Here is a 21,181-nt window from a genome sequence, read left to right on the forward strand (position 1 = left end):
TCTTCCGCTTGCGACACATCTCGCAGGCTAGACGGACTCGCGCTGATGGCTCCAGAGTAGACATGCTTGCTTCTTCGTCGTGGGAATTGACGCGCGATAGCAACGCATGGCTCTGTTAAAGGTGGGGCTAAACTCGATCTATTGGGACTTTCCGCGCGAGATTTAGGGATTTGGCGGGATTCAATCGGCCAGATTGTAAACGTAAGGCGGATATAGCGCTGACTATACACCCGCGCGCAATTCGTCCGAGAATCTTAAATAGTGGCCCCACTGGTGCGGAATTAGTGACATCAAGAACCGCATGTCCCTAGTAGCGTAAGTATGTGCCGGAGGACAACAATCTCGATAAGGATCAGGCCTTTTGAAAAAGACAATGCGTACGGCACAACTCGCTTGTAGTCATATATTATTTATAGGGGACAAATGCTATTGAAAATGATCCGCTCAATCTGTAAAAGAATCTTATGCTGTAGCTCCAACACTGACGCAAAAAAGACGCCATGTGCTATAGATGACTCTATGGGCCCTATCGCTGGTAGACCGAGGCACCCAGGCCACAATATTCCTTAAAGAGGCTACTTGGTGCTGTGTGCGAGTGGCAAGTTGTCGGCTTATAGTAAAACATTATTAAAGTTCGCAACGAGAAATTTTCGCGATTTCCTCTTCAGTAATCTATGGAAGAGGGATATTGTGGTAACCAGTCACATGCACCATGCCAGGGCCAACGATTATGTAATATGCTGCCTTAGGCCTGCAACGACAAACACGACTGTCCCTGGCTTGATGAAGGTTGCTTTATCTTACTTCTAATCAGCATTCCCCTTCCTCTGCTTTACACCTACGCTCACCTCTGCCTCGAATCCCCGAACCAACTGTTGTTGTGGCTCTCCCGTGTACCTTGAACAACCACCTTGCCACAATCTCAGGGAACTTTTTCATCCGACCCCCACCGCATCTTCCGGATTTCGCGCCCCCGCGCCTCACGACTTTCAAACGCGATTTGATTGATGCTTAAGCACTCCCTCGCCAACTGAAGACACCCAGACATCCCCAACAGCCAACATGGCGGGTGGTGATGGTTCCGAGGCGGAGGCATCGGGGGTAAGAATAGGCTGGACCCCAAGTGTGTTACAGAGTACTTTTACTGACGCGTTCACAGCTTGTCAACACGCTCCAAGGGCATGTCGATGACATCCGAAGCCGTTTGCAATGTGGAATTTGCATCAGACCTCTTTATGAGCCTTTCAGTCTTGCTTGCGGACATACCTTCTGCTACACCGTGAGTGGCCACCCCCCATCAACTTTTGGTCTACCGAGGCCCGCCTCTAATTCTTTCAAAGTGCCTTGCGCAATGGTTCAGTGGTGGAAGATCGAAGCGGACATGTCCGGATTGCCGGGCTCCCGTAAAGACACAGCCCGCGCCAGCGTATCTTGTAAGTGAACCCGTCTCCAGAACCGTGTCCACCACATGCTAACGCCTCAGTTTTAAAGGTTCGAGAGATCGTACATATGTTCACGAGTCGAGCAGAGCTGTTGGATAAGGGGGAAACCACCGCCGAGCATTTAGTGAACCGACAAGCAGAATCGGAGAAACTGGACCTAGACAAAGCAAATACGAACCCACAAACTGGTGGTCTGTTTGGAGGTCTCTTCAAACCCAAAGCTCCTGCGTTGAAACCCCTTGTCGATGTAGATGATGGGGTGATGCGATGTCCAAACTGTCAGTGGGAGCTCGAAGAAGATGCGTGTGGGGGTTGCGGATGGGTTTATCGCCCGGACGAAGATATAACCGACTACAGTGGATCTGACGAGGATGACTACGATGACGAGACCGATTATGACTCGATGCTTGACGGGGAGGACCCTGAAGAGGATGAATTTGGGGACATTGATGATGATGACAGTGCTTGGGGGCCGTACGGGGCTTACGGCAGGCCATTCCTTTTCGGAGAGGGAGGCCCAGATGCTGCTGCTCTCTTTGGTCCTTTCGCCCATGCTCTTGGAAGTCATGTCTACCAACCGCATCCATGGGGGCCAGTGCCTGTTCCCGGAGACTTTAATGGTCATTACGACGACGAGGAGGGCTTCGAGGACGAAGATGAGTATGACGAGATGGACTCCTTTATTGACGATGAGGAGCGTCCAAATGGCACGCAATACGACTCCGATCATTCGACTGTTGTCGGCGCCAACGGACCTCCGAGTCGTGCTTCTCCGACCCGGAGACAAGGGCGACCCGTTTTGAACATCGACTCTTCATCCGAAGATCCAAGCGACGCCGAGGAAGGCGATACTACTGGCGTGTCGTTCGCTGATGGATGGAACCCTCATTCTTCTGGAGGAGGGGCGTCGAGTAGCCCTCCCTCTCAATACCACGACACACTGTCTTCTCCGATGGGGTCTTCTCTCGTTAATGACGAAGCGTCAGAAAACGAAGACGAAGACGATGGTGACAGCGACAGCCAAGACGAGGGTGATAATGAAGTCGACGACGATGAAGATGACGAGGAGGATGAAGAACCTCTTGTCAGCCGTGGGCGTTACCGCCAGCGACTCGAGGTCCCTGCATCGAGTGATGGGAGTGGTTACCGCCAGCGACTCGAGGTCCCTGCATCGAGTGATGGGAGTGAAGTAACAGAAAGCCCGTCACCACGACTCATAAGGCCTGCTAGGCATACGGGGTCTTCAGCCCACAATGCTATCACCATTGCCGACTCGGATGAAGAGCAACCGGTTGGTCCGGGGCGGCGAGCGGCACAAAGGCGAGCGATGCAGAGACGGGGCACTCGCTTCTCGCCTTACTGATATGACCATGCACTTCTCGGCATCAGCCCCGTTTTCTTCCTTGTTTGGCTTCTTCGGCTTTATCCCATTGCGATTGCAATCAGCGCGGCGCACAGGGTGGGATAGAAAAGTTGCACCACGCTTCTTATGTGATTCGCACAACCCTTTATCTGATATACCAAGTCCGTATCTCTTCGGCCGGCGCAGTGACTTCTTTGGCACTATTCTCTGTCTCCGTTTGGCTTCCACCTTGGACTCACCATTCTTCCTGCAAATACCCCTATCCTTTTGTTTGATTTTTTCCCCTTGGCACGGACAAAATACGTCAGCTTTTCTGCCATTTATTTCTTATCTCTGGTTGTGAGATCATAGCGAGCGAGGAGGTATCCTGGGTGCATGTATTTTTCTTTCTTCTGTTCGAAAGGGCTTATTCTAGTCTAGTCTGCTGGCTCCGGCTTCTACCAGGGACATCCAAAATCTACCATTACAAAATCAATAATTCTTTGCCTTCGCAATGCTATCCCAATGCGGTCAAATATTAGCTTCTACAAGAAGTAAGGCCTCCCACTCAACGGACCCCAAGTTGTAAGAAAAGAGTTGCCTGTATGCACCGGCGGATGCTGGTGGGTGACTCATCAAAGTGAGACCCTGGCGGGGCAGCGACGACATCAATCTTATAAAGCTCTGCGATTCTCGTTTTTTTTTCACAATAATTTTCAATAGTATCGAGGATTATTTCTGTTCTCTTACAGACTCGCCGAAATGAGCCCTCCTCAAATTGCGCCTTATGGCCATTGGAAGAGTCCGTTGACCGCGGAAGGTCTGGCAACATGCAGCATCATGCTAAACGAAGTGGTCGTTAATGTTAGTGTCGAGCCCTAAATCCTTGAAAAACAAAAGGCCAAGCTGACAATTGACAGGAATCAACGGGTGCAATCTACTCTGTTGAATGCCGACCAGTTGAAGACGGCCGATCTGCCATCGTGCAGCATCTCAATGGAGAACCCAAAGATGTTCTCCCGAAAGACCTCAGTGCACTCGCCTCCGTGCAAGAACTTGGAGGTGGATCCATCTCAATGAGACCCGATGGAAATATTCTACTCTCAGACGAAGATTCTTGCAATATCTATCTACTGGATCCTACGTCGGCTCAAACCACGCTAGTCCAACCAGCTGAGGAAGGCATTCGCTACGCAGATTTCTCTAGCCACCCTACAAACTCGCGATGGATCATTGCAATCAAGGAAGATCACCGAGAGGCTACACCGGAAACTCAAGCAACCCACGTCCATAACACGCTTGTGGCAATTGATATCGACCTTGACCCGAAAGACTCGGGCAAGGAAATCACCATTGCCCAAGGTGACGATTTCTACTCTCATCCTAAATTTGATCCTTCTGGAAAATATGTTTCCTGGATTCAATGGAGCCATCCCGACATGCCTTGGACGGGAACTGTGCTCTACCTGGCCGAGTGGAAAGATGGGTCCTTGGAAAATATCACACGGATTGCGGGCGAAGCACAGAAGGAGAGCATCGCTCAGCCAAAATGGGGTCTTGATGGAAAACTGTACTTTGCGAGTGATTCTACCGGCTTCTGGCAGTTGTATTCATACAATCCAGAAGAACCTGGAGTATGTGCGTTGACATTCAAGGGAATGGAGAAGTCGGACTTTGCAGTCGCCGAGTGGGAGCTTGGAAGGTTTGTGTCGATCCACAATAGAAGTCTTGCCTGCAATACTAACAAATTTCAAGCTCTACATACACATCGCTGGATGAGAAGACTATCGTGGCAACGGTGATTACCCATGCTACTAGCAAAGTGGTTCTAATCGATACCGCTACTTCATCTGCCCGAGACCTCGACATTCCTTATGTGGATATCGATACAATCTGTCGCATCTCAGCTACCAGCTTTGCAGTCGTCGGGTCGTCAAAAACCTCACCCCAGGAATTGGCGCTAGTCTCGTTTAACTCTTCATTCGAGACAACCAGGAAGGTGCTCACTTCTACCGCGTCATTCGAACTAGCACCTGAATTCGTTTCAATTGCGACGGACTATACTGCCCCTCAAAAGCACGGTCCTCAAACCGATGGCGAAGTCCATATGTTCTATTTCGCTCCTCGCAACCCTGACTTCCAGGCTGATAGGAACAGCCTGCCTCCTCTCCTGACATATGTACATGGAGGTCCCAATGGGGCTGTCACTCCCGCTCTTGACCTCGAAATCCAGTACTGGACTACCCGTGGCTTTGCCGTCTGTGCTGTCAACTACACTGGCTCCGTCGCTTTTGGCCGAGAATACCGCGAGCGACTGTCCGGGTACTGGGGTCTTGTGGACGTGGGAGATGCAGTCAGCGCGGTCGAATTCCTAGTAGACAAGGGGTTGGTCGACAAGACTCGGGTTGGAGTTTATGGTGGAAGTGCCGGAGGTTACTTGACTCTCCGTGCCCTCCACATGTATCCCGAAGTCTGGGCAGCGGGAATCAGTTCCTACGGTATCAGCGACGTCAAGGCCCTGCAAGCAGATTCTTACAAGTTTGAGAGTCAAGACGTGGATAGATTGCTTCTTAGCAAAACCAAGCCCGAGGATCGAGAGGCGGAGCTCAAGAAGCGCAGTCCGTGCTATTATGCAGAACAGATGACGGCACCATTGTTGCTGTTACAAGGAACGGAGGATATGGTCGTTCCGATCGCACAAGCGCGCATGATGGCCGATGCTATGCATTCTAAGGGCCGAGCCGCCGAGGTCGTTGAGTTCGAGGGTGAGGGTCATGGATGGCATGGTCAGAAAGCTATCCTCGAGTCTTTCACCCGAAAGGAAGACTGGTGGAAGCGATATCTGGCCTGAAGTGTGTTCGTAAGAGGCATTATCATATTTCCTGATTAAGTACATTCATCATCTAATTACCATATTATTGTGTATCGGGGCGGTCACAATTCCCAGTCCAGTCATGCTACCTCCTCGGAGTGTGAAATTCCATAGTTCCTTCGCCGGTTCATCACTTGCCCGGCAAACAAACAGAAATCCTTGCAATACTGATATCGCACTGCCCCAGCCCTCCAGAGATAATTGATCTGCAACATCCACGAGGTGGGCCAAATACCATGAATGACACTCCATCCCCCTGGATGCCAGGCTACCCACGAACAGAATCCAGAATAGCAGATCGCTCTTTGCACCCTGGAGAGTACGGTAGCTCTTACACAGGCTGTGCTGGAGCGTTTCGAGCAGCACCTCTAAGCATGGCATCCCATACAGACTCCAAACCCGTATAGAGGAGTAGACTAGGATGGAAAGTCGCACAATCTCCTCGAATGGTGAAAGGGAGATCTCAAATGGGAGCGATAATAGACGATGCGTTAGATAAAGTAAACAATCATTCTCAACCGACATCGGCTCAGCAGAAATAGTGCTCAGATTCTCATAATATGAGACCAACTGCTGATACCAGGAAATGAGCGACTTGAACTTCGGTTGGATCTCATCCGACCATGGAGCATTGAAAAAGCGAGCTCCTAATGCGGAGGCTTTCGTGTTCGTAGCACGATTGCTCGCCTTGATAATCATGGACTGCTCCAGAACTCGGTTCTCAAATTTGGCACACATAGGAATCGCTGGTCGTGATCTGCTTTTTATCATTCCGTGCAAAAATACACAGCTGTAAAGTCGAAGAAGTTAGCAGAAATAGAAGGGGCAATGGATGATATCACTTACCTATAGATCATGGAGAGAGTTCCTCCATCAAGTTCATTCAATCCGCCTGTCACGGCTATTATCTTTATCATTCCATTCATATGCGCCTCGACGGCTTCTATATTACCGTCAAAGCCCTTGGTCATTTTGCGTTAGTAAACGGAGTGCTGATCGACGAAGCCTTCTTCCTCTTTAGAAATTATATATAGAAAGACACTCACTTCGGAAACAATCAGGTGAGATATGGCGAAAACCGTTGACTCGGTGTATAATTTGCTTTCATTCCGAAAGATCTCTTGAATTGATTTGATCATTCCAAGACGAAGGCGAAGCGTATCCTGCGTGGGTTTCTGCACAATCGAAGCAGGGGCTCCCGAAGCCTTGAGGATTGCTGCTCGGTGAGAAGCACTGATTGATAGCTTTATTTGCATCAAAGGGGGGTCGTCGAGCACTTTCCTCCAGAACCAGAAGGTCAGTTCGTTAGGGCAAAGAGGAAAGCATGATCTCGCCGAAAAGACATGATCTAGTAGTTGATTAATTAATTTTTTTTTGCCATTCAAACCGCAGAAGAGTTGGACTCTTGCTACGTCAGATGCGGTTGGTACTCACAGTGTTGGAAGTACACATTCGGATTATGCTTCGTATGGATGACTAGATCGGGAACTCCGTCCAGGACCCCCACTTCGAGGGATGGCGATATGACAGATTGCTCAGGAGAATGATCATCGTCGTCTTGATTACTCGATAGATCATAGCGACCATATGTAGATTCACCGAGGACACTGGTCTTGGATGTTGGAGGCCGACGCTTGGTGGCGGGTGGTGCGATTAATTTCGATTGAAGCGATTTTTTCTCTCTTTGCAATCGATGATGCCTCGTTCGTACAAAGGATTGTTTCGATCGAACGGCTTCACGGTTCTGGGACTTATCATCCTGGTAATTGACCCACAGAAAGTCTCCTGATACCCGTTTTATTCGCTGCTTGGTGGTGGGAACCGCCTTCACAAATTTGGGATCGGACGCCATAGTGATCACGTTTGACACTGGATTTCATGACCAAATGGCAATAGGGGCCTTAACAGTGAGACCCGATATTTAAACAGTGAGGCTTGACTGTAGTTAGGGACTTATTTTCCCCTGGAAACGCCCCCTGGTCGGCATTTGCCACAACGTCCTCAACCCCTCGATCGGACCTCACGTGAAAACCTAACCATATTGGGTAAGGTCATCAAAGTCTGTACGAGTCGTTGAGGGTGAGTTTGAACGGCGGAGACTAGTACCGTGCTGTAGCAAGTTAGCAGGACTGCCGAGGGGGCTAGTACCGCCCCTGGCTCCGCTATGATCCACCGGGAGAAGCCGAACGGTAATTGCCAAAACTACACTTGTGACTAGTTGCATGATTGATTCACCAGGGCCCCAGTGAACTAGCGAGTAATCACTAATCCGTAACTAACTTCTAATATACTCCTCGAGTCGTGGTCGAGGGCGTATGCATACATATATCGAGATAGGCTGGCCTAACGGTCTCGGCGCTCAGAGCCTCAATTTCAATCCCGTGAGGATCCACTTGGTCGAACTATGTGCGACGGCATGTACACAGTTGTCGTAACACATCAATACCGTTGGGATTTTATACCGGATAAGATCTTTTTGTGGGGTTTGTTTGACTTTTTAACTTTCTTCGGGACAGGCGTAACGGTGCATAACTGTTGAGCACTTTATGCCTTTCCGCGTAACGTCCTCGTGCTGCCCTTCAGCCAGACCCAGGCGCTGTCGAAGGTCGTGCTGGAGACTACTTCTCCAAAATGAGAAGTACTTAACAACAGTTGAATTGAATGGCAATGACGGCTTGAGTTGATCATGAACACACTGGTATGTGGGAAACAATGCGAGTGTTCAAGTAGAAACCTTTCCATAATCAACCATGAGTGCAACTCGTAACTGCAAAGAGCATAGTCCCGAATTCATCCATGTTTTCAAGCCAGCGGTTGACTCTATCGCGTCTTTCAGCAATATCAGCAGCATCTAGACCTGGTGGCATGGGCCAAAGCTCGTCAATAGTCAGATATTGCCTCGTCCACTCCGTCAGAGAAACATTGTACTCCTTCTCCCACTGCCGTCGTGCTTGTGCCTGCCACATGAGTTTGTTTGCCGGAGCGGGAAGCCCTCGTAACTCCGTACCCAGAAAGGTGGGGAGGTTCTCCTGCGAGGAAAGTATGCTGTCGAAAAGGTACATCACATAAAGTGTGCGCCTCTTCGATTCAGTGACAATCCACTCTTCCCATTTAGGACGCGTATGATGTCGATCGGCTGTGCACACAAGGCCTCGACGAGATGTAGAGCACGCTAGCTCTTGTAGTGTCATCATTGCTTGGCGAAAGAAAGCACTCGAGCCTTGACTCAGCCGGAAGAATAACACTAGTGCATATATGAGATACGCTTGATAAGCAGCTAGAAGCGCCATGTCATCGTACTTTTCTCGAGTTGCGGCTATACTCTCCATTTCTCGTTGAAGAACAAGAGCAGCAGCACTTTCGGTGCCCGGTAAGGGATGCTCGCTTATCCGTATTAGACTCAAGCAAGTATTCAGAGGTGAACTTGCTGTTTGGCCGTTCATTTGTGCGGGGTGGATGAACGGGAGTATACCGCGTCCACGAGATGCACTGGCAGCATACGAGTTCAATATCCGCCAAATATAGTTTATGACAGTGACGGGATAAGACTTTATGGTTTGCTCAGGACCAGGAATGTAGGGGTTCAGCCAGCGATTGCTAATATCCTCCACATTGATGGGACAGAGTAAGTCCAGGCACCCAAAGTTGAGAGAACTCTCGGCCAGATCATCTGTGCTGATGGCTAGAAGCACTTCGTGGCGCGAACTAGTAAATGATGTTCTTGTTCCATGATCAGAGCCATCGAGACTATCATCCTGCGCTTGGCCACCGGGAAATTCACCAGAGCCAGAAGGTACTTTGGGATAGACACACGAGAGACTTCGTTTAGCACATCTTGCGCAGGGAGACTGGCGATCACATTTTGCCTTTGAGGTTGAGCATTGGTCGCATGATTTCTGTCGAGATGCAGAATATCTTGATGTGTTCATAGCGTCATAGTGTTCGGTTTTGTGAAGATGTACCTCTGCTGGAAGGGTGATCAAAGGTTGCAAGGCTACGCGGCAGGAGCAAGTTCACGATGTCAGCGCCTCACGTGATCTATAGATCAGAACGATGATCATGGGCATGAGAACGAGATCCGCCCGAAATTAGGCCTACTTTGTTGCGAGAATAACAAGATGAATCTAAGCATTACCTAAAGAATCTATCTTAAAGAATCACGAATGAGATCAAGGTGTCATATAAGAAAGTCCTTTTGGTGGTTGATGATCTCTTAAAGATGATGTCTGCAATATGTATGCAATAGAGTAGAATACAGGTAAAAACTCCGACTCCGACCCCCAAAACCACGTCGTGCAACGCTCTGAAGAATAAGTCGTCAAACCCTCAGGCTTAGAAACTTCTATACATCGGTTTCCACAATAGAATCAGTGGAAGTGAACGGAACTTCAAAAACAACAGCGCCATTCCGACCGTCAGGAGCGTTGCCCTGATCGTAGTTGTTGGCGTAACACTTCCATCGGGCCAAGCGGTGCTCCTTGCCAACTGCAGCCACAATGCATAGACCTCGAGCCTCGGTCGCTGAATCTTTCTGAGATTTGGATGACGATTTTGTGGAAGACGAAGCTTGTTCGGGACGACGCTCAAACACGGCGATGTCGTTGATCACACCCTTAATCAAGGGCTGAGGTTCTTGTGCCTCGTCCTCAAGCTTCTCAACTTCCATACTCTCAGGATCGGGGGTCGTGTCGAGCGCAAGAGCATTTTTGAGCTGTTTCGACGGTGTGTCGGGAGCAACCTGACCTAGGGAGCCTGCGCCAACTGGGCCCAATGGAATAATGGTCTTCTTATCGTCAGAGATCCGCCACGCACGAACCCAGCCATCCCAGCTGCCGCTAAGGACAACATCAGTTCCAGGAAGAGTTGTGAGGGCGGTGATCCAGCGAGGCATACGCCTCATGTGACGGGTATTGCGAGCAGCAGTCTCCGGGTCGACTTCGGGGGAGAGTTCGTCCAGGGGAGGCATAGGATCCAGACCGTGGGCCAAAGGAATCGTGTAAAGAGGCTTCTTTTTGTGCATGGACCATAGCGAGATGGATCCCGAGTCGGAACCTGTGACGAAATGATTGGGAGGAAGCGGAGCAATGCAGTCAATGTTGCTCTCAATGTAAGGTGCTTTCTTGGATGCACCACCACGGAATACGAGCTGCGACTCCTCCACAACTTTCCACAACCTGGCTGTACGGTCCCGAGCTCCGACTGAAACACACTGATCAATGGTCATGGCTGCGACTGAGGTAACATGATCCTGATGGCCGAAGAGAGTTTCGACATAGGCGTGGCCAGCACCGCTGATCGACCAAGTCTTCAAGGTACGATCGTATGATCCCGAGAAAAGTTGCTCTCCGGAGCTCATAGTTGAGATGTGGCGAGCGAATGCCAGACTGCTCACAGAGTCACGATGCTGTGAAAATGTCTTCATAGGGGTCAAGGTATCGGCATCCCAAATGACCAGACGGTTATCGGCACCACCAGTAGCAACGAATTTGCCCGAGGGTGAAACAGCGACCGACAGGATACTTCCAGTATGACCGGACTCTTCGCCTGTTTCAGCGATCTTGCGCACACCCCGGGCATATTTAACCCGCCTGGGCTTCTTGCGTTGCGGACGAGGAGGCCGTGTCGACGATCCATTCGTTTCAGTAGTCGCCGGTACGGTTGGTGTGGCCAACTCCCACTTGATCAAAGTCTTATCCTTCGACACGGTGTAAACGTAAGGCGGATGAACGGCGATGGAAGTAGTCGACTGGGTATCGGAGCGGAAAAATGAGTGAGAGGGTTCAGAGAAAGATAGATGGGAGGCAATCTGGCGGAAAGTGCGTCCTTTGAATTCGTCCTAATGTTAATTGTTGTTAGCCATTGAAGCATTGGAATATTTATATCGATATCAACATACCACATCCTCTTTCAATCTCTCCGCAATCAAGTCTCGATCAATTTCGGCGGCATCGAAGCCCACTGTATCCTCGACGTCTTCTCGGATGTTGTCCAAATAGCGCTCAGCGAGTTTCAATCTCCGGTCTGCGGCCGTTTCGCCTTTATCAGAGTCTGATTCCGACTCTGAACCGGAGACCAGGGACTCCATCCCGTCTTCATCATCATCCAGGTCACTTCCAGAGATAGATTCTTCGCGATCACGGGCTCGGCGACTTCCTGCAGCGTCATTTTTGGCATCAACGCCTCTCTTCTTGGTTGCTGGAGCGGCGGCGCGATCTTCTCTCTTGCGCTTGCGTTGAGAAGCGGGGACGGTAAAGAAGGAAGACATGGTGACCTTCAATAGAAGACCTCCAATGTAAATTCCTAGTTAATTGTGTGTGCAAAATTCACCTCACAGTAAACGTCGTCGTCGTCGCGGTCGAGGACTTGCGGGCGGAGACAACTTTTTTTTTCGGAGAAAAGGCGCTAAGCGGCGGCTGAGTCAGCAGGGTAGCTGAGAGCTCCCGTCCTCCCCAGTCCAGGCGTCAAGCTCGCCGCGCGGTCATCAACCATCAACCACCAACCTTCTCATTTCCCTTCTTCACCTTCACTCGCCTTAACCCTTCTATTTACTTGTCGGAACTGGATCTAGTACTGCTGCAAATATGTAAGCATGTTATGCCCTCCATTCATTCAATCGGCCTCTGTTGCTAACAGACCATGCAGGGACGTTCTCTTGGGCATCACTGGTAAGGACTTCGTCATTGTGGCCGCATCCAAGGCCATAATGCGAGGCCCTACGATCATCAAGGCCGAGGACGATAAGACGCGGCAGCTCAACAAGAACACATTGATGGCGTTCAGCGGAGAAGCTGGTGACACCGGTGAGTAGCTTATGTTTAGCGACCATCACGGCAACCGACGGGCGGAACAAGGCAAGGATTCTGACCATCGATCGTGACTAGTGCAATTCGCCGAGTTCATCCAAGCCAATGTTCAACTGTATTCGATGCGCAACGATACCGAGCTCAGCCCAGCCGCCGTTGCCAACTTTGTCCGAGGAGAGCTGGCCCGCAGCTTGCGATCACGAAGCCCCTACACAGTCAACCTGCTCCTTGGAGGCATGGATCCAACCACAGAGCAACCTCATCTTTACTGGATCGATTATCTGGCTTCGCTCGCTCCCGTACCATACGCTGCCCACGGATATGCCCAGTACGTTGTGTTCCTCGCGGGACCTTGAATCCGCCTAGGTTGGATTCTCCGTGCTAACATATGTAGATACTACTGCCTTTCCCTTTTGGACAAACACCATAACCCCAACATCGATCTGGAGCAAGGCATGAAGCTTTTGGGAATGTGCACAGATGAGCTCAAGCGGCGGTTGCCGATCGATTACAAGGGCGTATGTACATCCGCGGCCTCTTTTGCCTGCCGAGTCACTAATTTTCTATTCGAATAGGTCCTTGTAAAGATCATCACGAAAGATGGTGTGAAGGAAGTCGACTTCGACAACGACAAGATCGTTCGGAGTGCTTAATGGACGACATGCTTAGGCGTTTGTTGTATCATATCCTATGACGTTTTACCCTCGATGACAGGATAATTTGAAATCTGTCGGCGCATTCAAGCCGTAGACAAGGGAAGGCACCTTTGATTTGTGCTCTATCATATTAACAATCCATCAATCTTAATTTCTGTAAACTCTAGCTTGCGAACATGACAAGATAGCGAGGTACTAGTTGAGACCTTGCTCTAGTGGTTTTGGCTTCTTCTTTCCTTCTCTCTTCCAGCGAGATTGGTGTCCTTCTTGTTACGCTCTAGATAGCCCAATAGATTGGTTCCCTTTCTCTTCCTTTGCGTTAGCGCCGTATGCGCCATCAAACGTGATATCGGGTTCGTGCTCATTCGGGGATCTCAATCAGGATTAAATTCAGCTAAAAAGCAGAATTGATTTGGAGCTAACAACTATTCAATATTACTTCAAATAAGCTCACAACGTCCATTCATCCCTGCGAGAAGCCTAATCCATCTTGTTAGGTCGTTTCGCTAGCCTATACTGGACAAAACAGGTGTCTGACCATTCAAGAGGATCCAGGAAAGGCCATCCCATTTGGAAGCCCGAAATATGACTAAACCCATTAGTGAATATTCCTGATACGTAGGGCTATCAACGTACATATTGCCAGTAGACTGGTCATAGATGATCTTCGATATTGCGCCTAGCTCTGGGCACCACACCGCAACGTAGCATCTCCCTATAAATGATATTAGCGTCTGCTGAGGAGTGTTATATTTAGTATGCGTGAACTAACCTATAGACAACCTGAAACTTGGTTCGAGTCTCAGCCCTTGTAGGGGCATCTAAGCTCCAGAAAAATTCCTCTGTTAGAGGGTCCCCGGGTACCTTTTCCCATACGAGGAATGTGATGTAGCCACCAGGAAGTCGATCATGTTGCCCTTGTATTTTCCTTTGCTGTGACCAAGGAGCCATGGGACAGAGGTACAGCCTTGACTCATCAATTGCTTGAACGCCTCTGGTTCACCACATACTTCAGCTCCAGTAGGTTGAATTTGCCGGGCTAGTGTAACCAAATCAGCGTCCTCGGTATCAGTGAGAGGAATCTAATAATAGATTCTCATAGAAGCTATCTGCCCTGGGTCCTCCTCTAGATGGTAAAGAAATTTACCAACTGTCATAGGAGTCCCAGTGCCCATATCAACATCCTCCTGGTCAAGAAGGATAGCATCCTCCGAGAGCTTTTTCGTAATTATCCATGAGCAGCAAGTCCCTGGAGGGGGCGAGGCCGAAGAAGGGACGCCGGGAGGGGAGGCCGTAGAGGTAGAGACGGCAGATAGCTGTGGTAGGGGGTCGAAGTTTAGAGAGGTAGTGAGTGACCCTAGTTCCTACCAGGCGGGGGAGATAGTGGGCCTTGAATTCACTTCGTGTCATAGTGATTTCTGTGAGTAGATACTGATAGTAAGATGTGGGTGGAGGTAAATCATGGTAGCTTGAGAGTATGGGCACTTTGAGCGAACGAGGTGCGAGGGAGGCTGTAGAAGGCAAAGGTAAGGATAACAAATGACAAGCATATATACCGAAGTGGGGCGCTAAGCTTTTTAAAGTGGAGCAGATACAGTGAGTAAATTAGAGGACACCAGGCAGAAACCCCTCATCAGCGAATTCAAATACCGGGACCAGCCTGTTGGCAGATCAGAGGACTATTCATACGGGAAGGATACACGAAGGATGATTTGAATTGCAAATGTCTAAATTTTGGTAAAACCACTCCCAACCAGGTACTCCCAGAGATAATGCGCCAATCAATAGGTATACACAAGATTTTATGCCTCCAACATAATCACATCCTTTTCATGCTCTTCCAGGTCTCCATTGACATCATCAGTTTTGATATTCAGATCCATCAGACCACCAAGACCAACACCGCCGTCCATCTCATTAAGCACCCATTCGACCAGGTAGCTATCGTCAGCCAACTCCTCGATACGCTTGTAATGCCTCTCGGTATACGCGGCCAAGCCCTGCATGATATCTTTCAAGCCGCCTCCGGCACGGCCATTCTTGCCCTGCACGGATGTCGTGGCCAGCTCGACGAAAGTCGAGGCAGGGTATGAACGGAAGAGAGCGTAAAGGATGCGTTGAGAGACACGCGATGTGCGTGCATTCGTGTTCCAATCACGGACGCGCAGGAGCAGTGTGCGGAGGTTAGAGGTGCCCAGAGTTTGGAGAACCTCGTCAATAGCGGGGTTACCGGTCAAGCTGTTGGCTGCGAGTGCGCGTTCTGCTTCGGACCGGGTCGGGTCTTCAGCGGCGTCAATGGCAGCGGTGAAAAGGGACAGCAGGCGGCCAGGGTGGTTGAGCTGGAGAGCAAGGGTGATGGCTTCGCGGTAGTTGCCGGCGCGAATGTGGTTTTGCAGTTGCTGATCTTGCTCAATGCGCTCGGACTCGGCATTCACAGCAGCGGAGTAGGTGGCGGAGGTTGTATCAGTCCAGAAAGTTACCGTCGAGTCGGCGGATCCACTGACAAGGGCAAAAGGTGTGCTGTTAACCTTGGAAGAGGTTCGCTTGACATCGCTTCTGGACCCAGATGGCGTTGGGCTAGCAAGGGCCCAGACTCGATCTGTGTGATTGTCCAGGGTTGTCTCGGCCTCGCCAGTGTAGGGGTTCCAGATCTTGACCAACCCATCAGCAGCAGCGGAGGCTAGAAGGGGCCTTGTGTGAATAGCATTCTTGCCGGTCGATGCTTCGTCCTCCTCGTCCTCGTCACTCTTGGAGATTTGAGGAGGCGGGAGCCAGATCACCTTGAGGACGCTGTTTGTGTGGCCTTCAAATGTCAGGAGACAAGTGTAGTCAGACAAACTCCAGAGTTTGACTGTCTTATCACCAGATGCCGTAGCAACTAGGCCGCGACTTGTGCTGGTCCCATCTTCGGTATTGACGATAGGAGTGTTCTTCGGGGCGAACCGCACTGACCAGACACCTCGCTTGTGCCCACGCAGAATACCCACTGCAGCTCCCTCTTCCACGTCCCAGATCTTGACGGTACGATCCTGGGAAGCGGATGCAAAGAGAGCAGATGCAGAGTCGATGTCCAAGGCGTTAATATCCTTCTCGTGCGCCTTACGAGTGTAGACAGCCTTGGGAGAGTGAGGCTTATCACTCTTGAGCTGACCGAGCTTGCCTGTATCCCATCGCTTGATGGTTCGGTCCTGGGAGCCGGTCATAAGGAATGCAGGTGGGTGATTGACTGGGTCGTTATAGGCGGGAGTTCCGGTCGGGGGTGGTACCCGTGGCAGAGCAATTGCGCCTAGTGACTCGGCGTGTCCAGTGAAGACGGCAAAAGACTGGAAAGAAGAAGTCTTGGGGTCGAGGCGCCAGAGGCGGGCTGTATTATCCTTCGCTCCGGTTGCCAACCAGTGACCAGACCAGTCTACATCAAGACAGATAATGATATCCTCGTGGCCTTCCAGATGCTGAATGTCAGCACCGAAGAATTCTTCACCCTGGGTGGACGGACGGTCCTCCGAGGGAGCCACGGACACCAAGCGAATGCTCTCTGTGTTCGTGGCAAGAGCAAGCATCGAGCGATCAGGACCAGCGAAAGCCAGATCGATATATTCGTCATCATTTCCAGAAATTCGGCGCGTGATCTCCAATGGCTCAATGGTCGATCCTGGCTTGTAATCAGACAGCAGCTCGACGGAGTGGAGACGGATCGTCTGATCCGCATGAATAGTCATGACGAAAGGCAGGTTCGGGGAGTACTGGATGGCCACAATGGTCTCGAATTCTTCTCCGGCCTCCTGCTCTGCGGTGACCTCGCTTCCTCGATTGCAGTCCCAAACTCGCAATTTGCCGTTCTCTCCACCGATGACGCACAGCCCACTGTCGGCGATGAAAGAGGCAGCTTCCACACTTTCGAGGACGGGAATAATCCGGCGGGTCTTCCATGTACGTGCATCCCAAATTATCACGGTCTTATCGCGGGACGCGGAAAGGAGGGCATTCTCTGTCGGGGAGAAAGAGAGGCTGCGCACAAGAGAGACATGCGACTCCAGTGCAGCAATGGACTTTCTCTTATGCAAATCCCACACCCGCACCTTACCCTCCTCGGAACCACTTGCAAGTCGGAATCCCACCGTGGAGTCTGTAGCAGTAGTGGCAGCATCTTCCATATCCTCGTCATTATCTTGCCTCTTGGACTTCTTCTTGCTAGCCGGTTTCGTATCCTCTGAAATAGAGACCTCAAAGAAGCAAAGAGCAGAGATGATGCCGCGATCATTGAAATTATGCGTGACATAACCACCGCGTATATCCCAGACCTTAATGCTACCGTCCGCAGCACCAGTAGCCAGAAGAGTACTGGATTGGTCAACTGTGGTTGAGATGACGGGCGCGGTGTGTGGCTTCAGAGTTCGGACGAGTTCGGCCTCGATGGTCTTGGAGTTCTCGTCGAAAGGCGAAAGCGAGTAGATGCGCATAGACATTGACCGGGAGCAGACGATGGCGTGCGATGCAGAGGGCGAAACTAAAGAAACGTCAGCAGTCGACCTGACCAAACTTCTTTGCGTAACATACTGGCCAAGCTTGTTATAATTTCCCCGTCCTATGAAACGAGATTAGTGACCATTCTGCAAGTCGGACAGACTAGACAGCAAAACCTACACCTTCCAGACTGGCGAGCTGGTCACCAGTCTCCAAATCCACGATCAGAGCATCTTCGCCCACACAGGTTAGCAAGATGCGACCGCTAGCGTCGAGCGACGTGCTGCCGCCGGTATAAATAGGGCGCAGCGTGCGAGACGCCTCGAATGTAGTTTTGACAATGGCCTTGGACATGATTCGTACGACAGCCTGTCAACACTTCACGCCATACACCCACTTGGAAAGTCGGAGACCGCGAAAAGCTCGGCCAACTTTTTTTGAGTTTGCAGTGTTTGCAGAGCGATAAGATAGGGCCCGTGCACGAAACGCGGCTGCCGCTCCAGGCGCTACCACAGGCACGTGGACATCCTCGCCGCCTCATCAGCACTTGTTTGATTTCCTTCATGTCTCATCCACGGAGGCTGCGACATGAGAGACGAATGTTAGAGACAAGGAAACCGTGGAGATCCTGAAACCCGCGAGGATCTGGTGTGTGTTTTCTCGCGATGGGCCGACAGGCTTACTTGAACCGCCTCGCTTTGGTAAGCGCCCCCTCTGGTGTCGTCCATCGCTCCTCATCCTCAAATGTGCTTGCCATTCATTTGGTCGGTGTTCTAAATGACTTCGAGCCTTGTTCAATCTGTTTTTCTCGGAAATGCCCTCCGAAAATTTGGTTGCGACAAGACCGTTGATTTGATCATGACTGTTCTGGTCATATCGACATACTCCATTCCAATCATTGAACATTTTCGCATCTACTTTAACGGTCATGGTACTTACTTCTTCCCAAGGGGCGGTCACCCTATGAACTTCCAGAAAATGCAACAGGGGACCCTTCCAATCCAGTGCGGAGGGCGTCGAATGTCTATTCGGATGACTACATGCAGCAGTATGACGCTCGGGGTCATCCAGTTAATCCGGAATCTAAAACCCTTGGACGGGAACTCCGAAGAGCGAAAAATGATATTCTCTCCACGATGGGAATCGTCGTCAGTGGCGAGGACCGTAATACCAGCCCTTCGGATGAACAACAAAAAATCAACCAGATCGCGACCGAGAACGATTTCGGCCTCGTGATCACCACACTTGATCAGCTTTTTGTGTTTTTCGGCACTTGGTGGTCCTCTTCTTTGACAGGAAGAATTCAGGTAAGTTCAAAACATTGAAGTTCCGGTTCATGAGGTCTTATATGAGTATTTTCATGTAGACATACAAACATTATACCCACGATGCTCTGCTTGATGTGATTCGATCAGAACGTGGGGCAACGGGCGTCCTCGGCTTCTACTTTGCTGGTATACCTGCATGGGCAGTTTCCAGTGGGTTAGCGATTGCCAGAGATAATCCGTTGAAGCGTGTGTTTGCGACAGCCCGGGACTACCTCCTTGATTTCACGGGCCATGACAAGCTCTCACTTGGATCCCGGGCACTATTCATACTCACATTCTCGGCGTAAGTCCTGCTCACCCTCTGCTGGAGCTCTAGATTTTAATCACTTCTGCTGCAGAGTAAGGAGCACAGTACTCCTTCTTTCTGTCGAGGCATACATGTACTCTTTGCTTCAATCTCTCGCCCTCGTACCTCCAAAATCGTTACCCAGTGCTCAGCTTCTGACTCCCTTCGGCGAGGGGTCTCTACTTCAGATGCCGTCGCTACCTACTGAATTTTCCATTGTGTCCATTGGTGGATTTATTGTACGACTCTTGGCTTCCCCTGGAGTCTTGACTTTCCTCCATGCTTTCTATCTACGCCCAAATCTTGAGGAACGGATCTATAGACTGATTCGTCGCCAACTGCCTAAGCCAATGCTTGCAGACGAGCTTTCGATTCGGGTTGCATATGATGAGAACCTCGTCGATTGGGTTGTGCCGACTTTAGGCCGTCGTTCAGAGGAAGAGACCCGCCGCGCGAGATTACCTCTGCTTGAAGATATCAAGTGCGAATTGTCTGTTTTCCAGGGTTGGGTGTTCTCCCTTTTTGGTCTCTTTTCAAACTCGGCCTCAGAGCCGCAAGCTCCTGATACCTTGAATCAAGAGAGAATACAAAATCTGCGAAATTCAATTGAATCTTTGCAGCATGAGCTTGAAGAAGTTCAGCTTCGCAACAATCTTGCCGGAGAAACATCTGATGCGGCTCTCAGCAGAGTATCTGGCGCCCTTGCTCGCACAAATGCGGTTGAAATGACACGTCTTGACCTGCCTACCATCGCTGAGGACGATCAAGTAACAGAGGAGCTGGATCTGGGCATCAATCAAGTCCTCACAAACGAAAATCGTATCTCACAATCTCCTGGAGAGATGAGCAGCGATTACTTCTCTGCAATGGCAACGCTTGGTAGGACGAGCGCAGCTTCCCAAAACTCCATATCGCAAAGCTCTCTTATCAATGCTCAACCTGGGGATAGCCCGAGTAGCACAACGAGAGACCGACATAGTTCTCGTGCTAATACCTTGTTTTCTCGTCCATCATCCCCCGACACATCACCGCCTACTTCGCCGCGGGTTCGAGCATCGTTGATTCATCAGAGCTCCGACATTATTACAATGCAGCTAGAGCTTCTAGGCAACCGTAACCGCAATACCCAAAATCAGACTCCAACTGGCAATTCGCCTCTTCCAAGAATGGGTCGTGGGACCACAGGGCTGCGCCCTCCTTCAACCGCCATGGATCGAAGATCAATCGCTGATTTCCTCGAAGCACTGATCTTGAGTCAAGCCCAGCAGCAGGCTTCACAATCACCGTTGTCAACAGAGCATGATGGACTATCGAACACGAACACCCAAACAAGCAGCACAACTCCTGAAGAGATGCCTGCTTTCGAGCCTATCCCCCGGAACCCGGTTCAACGGAGCACAAATTTCAATCAGCCCCCTCCCGACCTGGCCGAGGAAACTCCAGCCTCAAATATACCCAATCTTCTCCCAGATGGAGTTGAAGAACCGGCCGAGGAGGAACAAGATGGACAGCCATCATCACTTGTCGGAACCACACGAAATGCAGGAACTCGAACAACTCCTGGTGACCAACTTCCACCAATTGGCTCTCGCCTTGCAGGAACGCATAGCCTGTCTGGAGCCCATCGAGTTACTCTTCTCTCTGCCCACCCCGTCGATTCGCTCGCGTCCCATCTTGCCGCATTCATAAGCACCATTATTCTCTCACCGATCGAGTCCCTTTGTCTTCGGTCATTGGCGCATTCCTATCTAGCCTCGCATCCCTCCGCGACAGTCGGTGCGTCGGATCTCCACCCCGCTGGTTTGTGGTTTGGTGGCAACTCATGGTCCGACATTCTCGCATACAGCGGCAGAATGATTCTCATGCGAGGGATGCAGGCTGCTCTTAGAGCAGGTGTTTGGGGATTCTTGGTCGGCTCAACGATGAGAATAGGCCGGAAGTTTTGTGGCTGGGGCACGCTGTGATAACCTTACCCGGGTCGAAAGGGT

General features: G+C 50.5%; 9 protein-coding genes across 9 annotated transcripts; 4 read left to right on the forward strand and 5 right to left on the reverse strand.

The window, feature by feature from the left end:
* Positions 1-1,062: 1,062 nt before the first annotated feature.
* On the forward strand, positions 1,063-2,805 carry N7496_008120 (uncharacterized protein; the record flags this gene model as incomplete). The annotated part of the gene is made up of 3 exons (XM_056701039.1): positions 1,063-1,101; positions 1,160-1,433; positions 1,484-2,805. 3 exons carry the CDS (start codon positions 1,063-1,065, stop codon positions 2,803-2,805), a joined length of 1,635 nt encoding a protein of 544 aa, XP_056553102.1.
* Positions 2,806-3,546: 741 nt separating this feature from the next.
* On the forward strand, positions 3,547-5,635 carry N7496_008121 (S9 family peptidase; the record flags this gene model as incomplete). Its single annotated transcript, XM_056701040.1, has 3 exons — positions 3,547-3,648; positions 3,705-4,486; positions 4,540-5,635. The coding sequence occupies 3 exons, from the start codon at positions 3,547-3,549 to the stop codon at positions 5,633-5,635; spliced, it is 1,980 nt and encodes a 659-aa protein (XP_056553103.1).
* Positions 5,636-5,683: 48 nt separating this feature from the next.
* On the reverse strand, positions 5,684-7,508 carry N7496_008122 (uncharacterized protein; the record flags this gene model as incomplete). The annotated part of the gene is made up of 4 exons (XM_056701041.1): positions 5,684-6,446; positions 6,503-6,618; positions 6,703-7,004; positions 7,091-7,508. The coding sequence occupies 4 exons, from the start codon at positions 7,506-7,508 to the stop codon at positions 5,684-5,686; spliced, it is 1,599 nt and encodes a 532-aa protein (XP_056553104.1).
* An 892-nt stretch (positions 7,509-8,400) lies between these two features.
* Positions 8,401-9,585, reverse strand: N7496_008123 (Zn(II)2Cys6 transcription factor domain-containing protein; the record flags this gene model as incomplete). Its single annotated transcript, XM_056701042.1, has 1 exon — positions 8,401-9,585. One exon carries the CDS (start codon positions 9,583-9,585, stop codon positions 8,401-8,403), a length of 1,185 nt encoding a protein of 394 aa, XP_056553105.1.
* Positions 9,586-9,998: 413 nt separating this feature from the next.
* N7496_008124 (ribosomal RNA-processing protein RRP9) lies at positions 9,999-11,921 on the reverse strand (the record flags this gene model as incomplete). Its single annotated transcript, XM_056701043.1, has 2 exons — positions 9,999-11,492; positions 11,553-11,921. The coding sequence occupies 2 exons, from the start codon at positions 11,919-11,921 to the stop codon at positions 9,999-10,001; spliced, it is 1,863 nt and encodes a 620-aa protein (XP_056553106.1).
* Positions 11,922-12,359: 438 nt separating this feature from the next.
* Positions 12,360-13,112, forward strand: pre1 (proteasome core particle subunit beta 4; the record flags this gene model as incomplete). Its single annotated transcript, XM_056701044.1, has 4 exons — positions 12,360-12,456; positions 12,538-12,787; positions 12,854-12,977; positions 13,035-13,112. The coding sequence occupies 4 exons, from the start codon at positions 12,360-12,362 to the stop codon at positions 13,110-13,112; spliced, it is 549 nt and encodes a 182-aa protein (XP_056553107.1).
* Positions 13,113-13,595: 483 nt separating this feature from the next.
* On the reverse strand, positions 13,596-13,936 carry N7496_008126 (uncharacterized protein; the record flags this gene model as incomplete). Its single annotated transcript, XM_056701045.1, has 3 exons — positions 13,596-13,704; positions 13,752-13,830; positions 13,888-13,936. 3 exons carry the CDS (start codon positions 13,934-13,936, stop codon positions 13,596-13,598), a joined length of 237 nt encoding a protein of 78 aa, XP_056553108.1.
* A 981-nt stretch (positions 13,937-14,917) lies between these two features.
* N7496_008127 (U3 snoRNA-associated protein UTP13) lies at positions 14,918-17,933 on the reverse strand (the record flags this gene model as incomplete). The annotated part of the gene is made up of 3 exons (XM_056701046.1): positions 14,918-17,622; positions 17,673-17,700; positions 17,760-17,933. 3 exons carry the CDS (start codon positions 17,931-17,933, stop codon positions 14,918-14,920), a joined length of 2,907 nt encoding a protein of 968 aa, XP_056553109.1.
* A 311-nt stretch (positions 17,934-18,244) lies between these two features.
* On the forward strand, positions 18,245-21,157 carry N7496_008128 (uncharacterized protein; the record flags this gene model as incomplete). Its single annotated transcript, XM_056701047.1, has 4 exons — positions 18,245-18,280; positions 18,530-18,886; positions 18,946-19,190; positions 19,246-21,157. The coding sequence occupies 4 exons, from the start codon at positions 18,245-18,247 to the stop codon at positions 21,155-21,157; spliced, it is 2,550 nt and encodes an 849-aa protein (XP_056553110.1).
* Positions 21,158-21,181: the final 24 nt, after the last annotated feature.

Source organism: Penicillium cataractarum, assembly GCF_028827025.1.
Source record: "Penicillium cataractarum strain IBT 29864 chromosome Unknown utg000007l, whole genome shotgun sequence".
Classification (NCBI taxonomy): domain Eukaryota; kingdom Fungi; phylum Ascomycota; class Eurotiomycetes; order Eurotiales; family Aspergillaceae; genus Penicillium; species Penicillium cataractarum.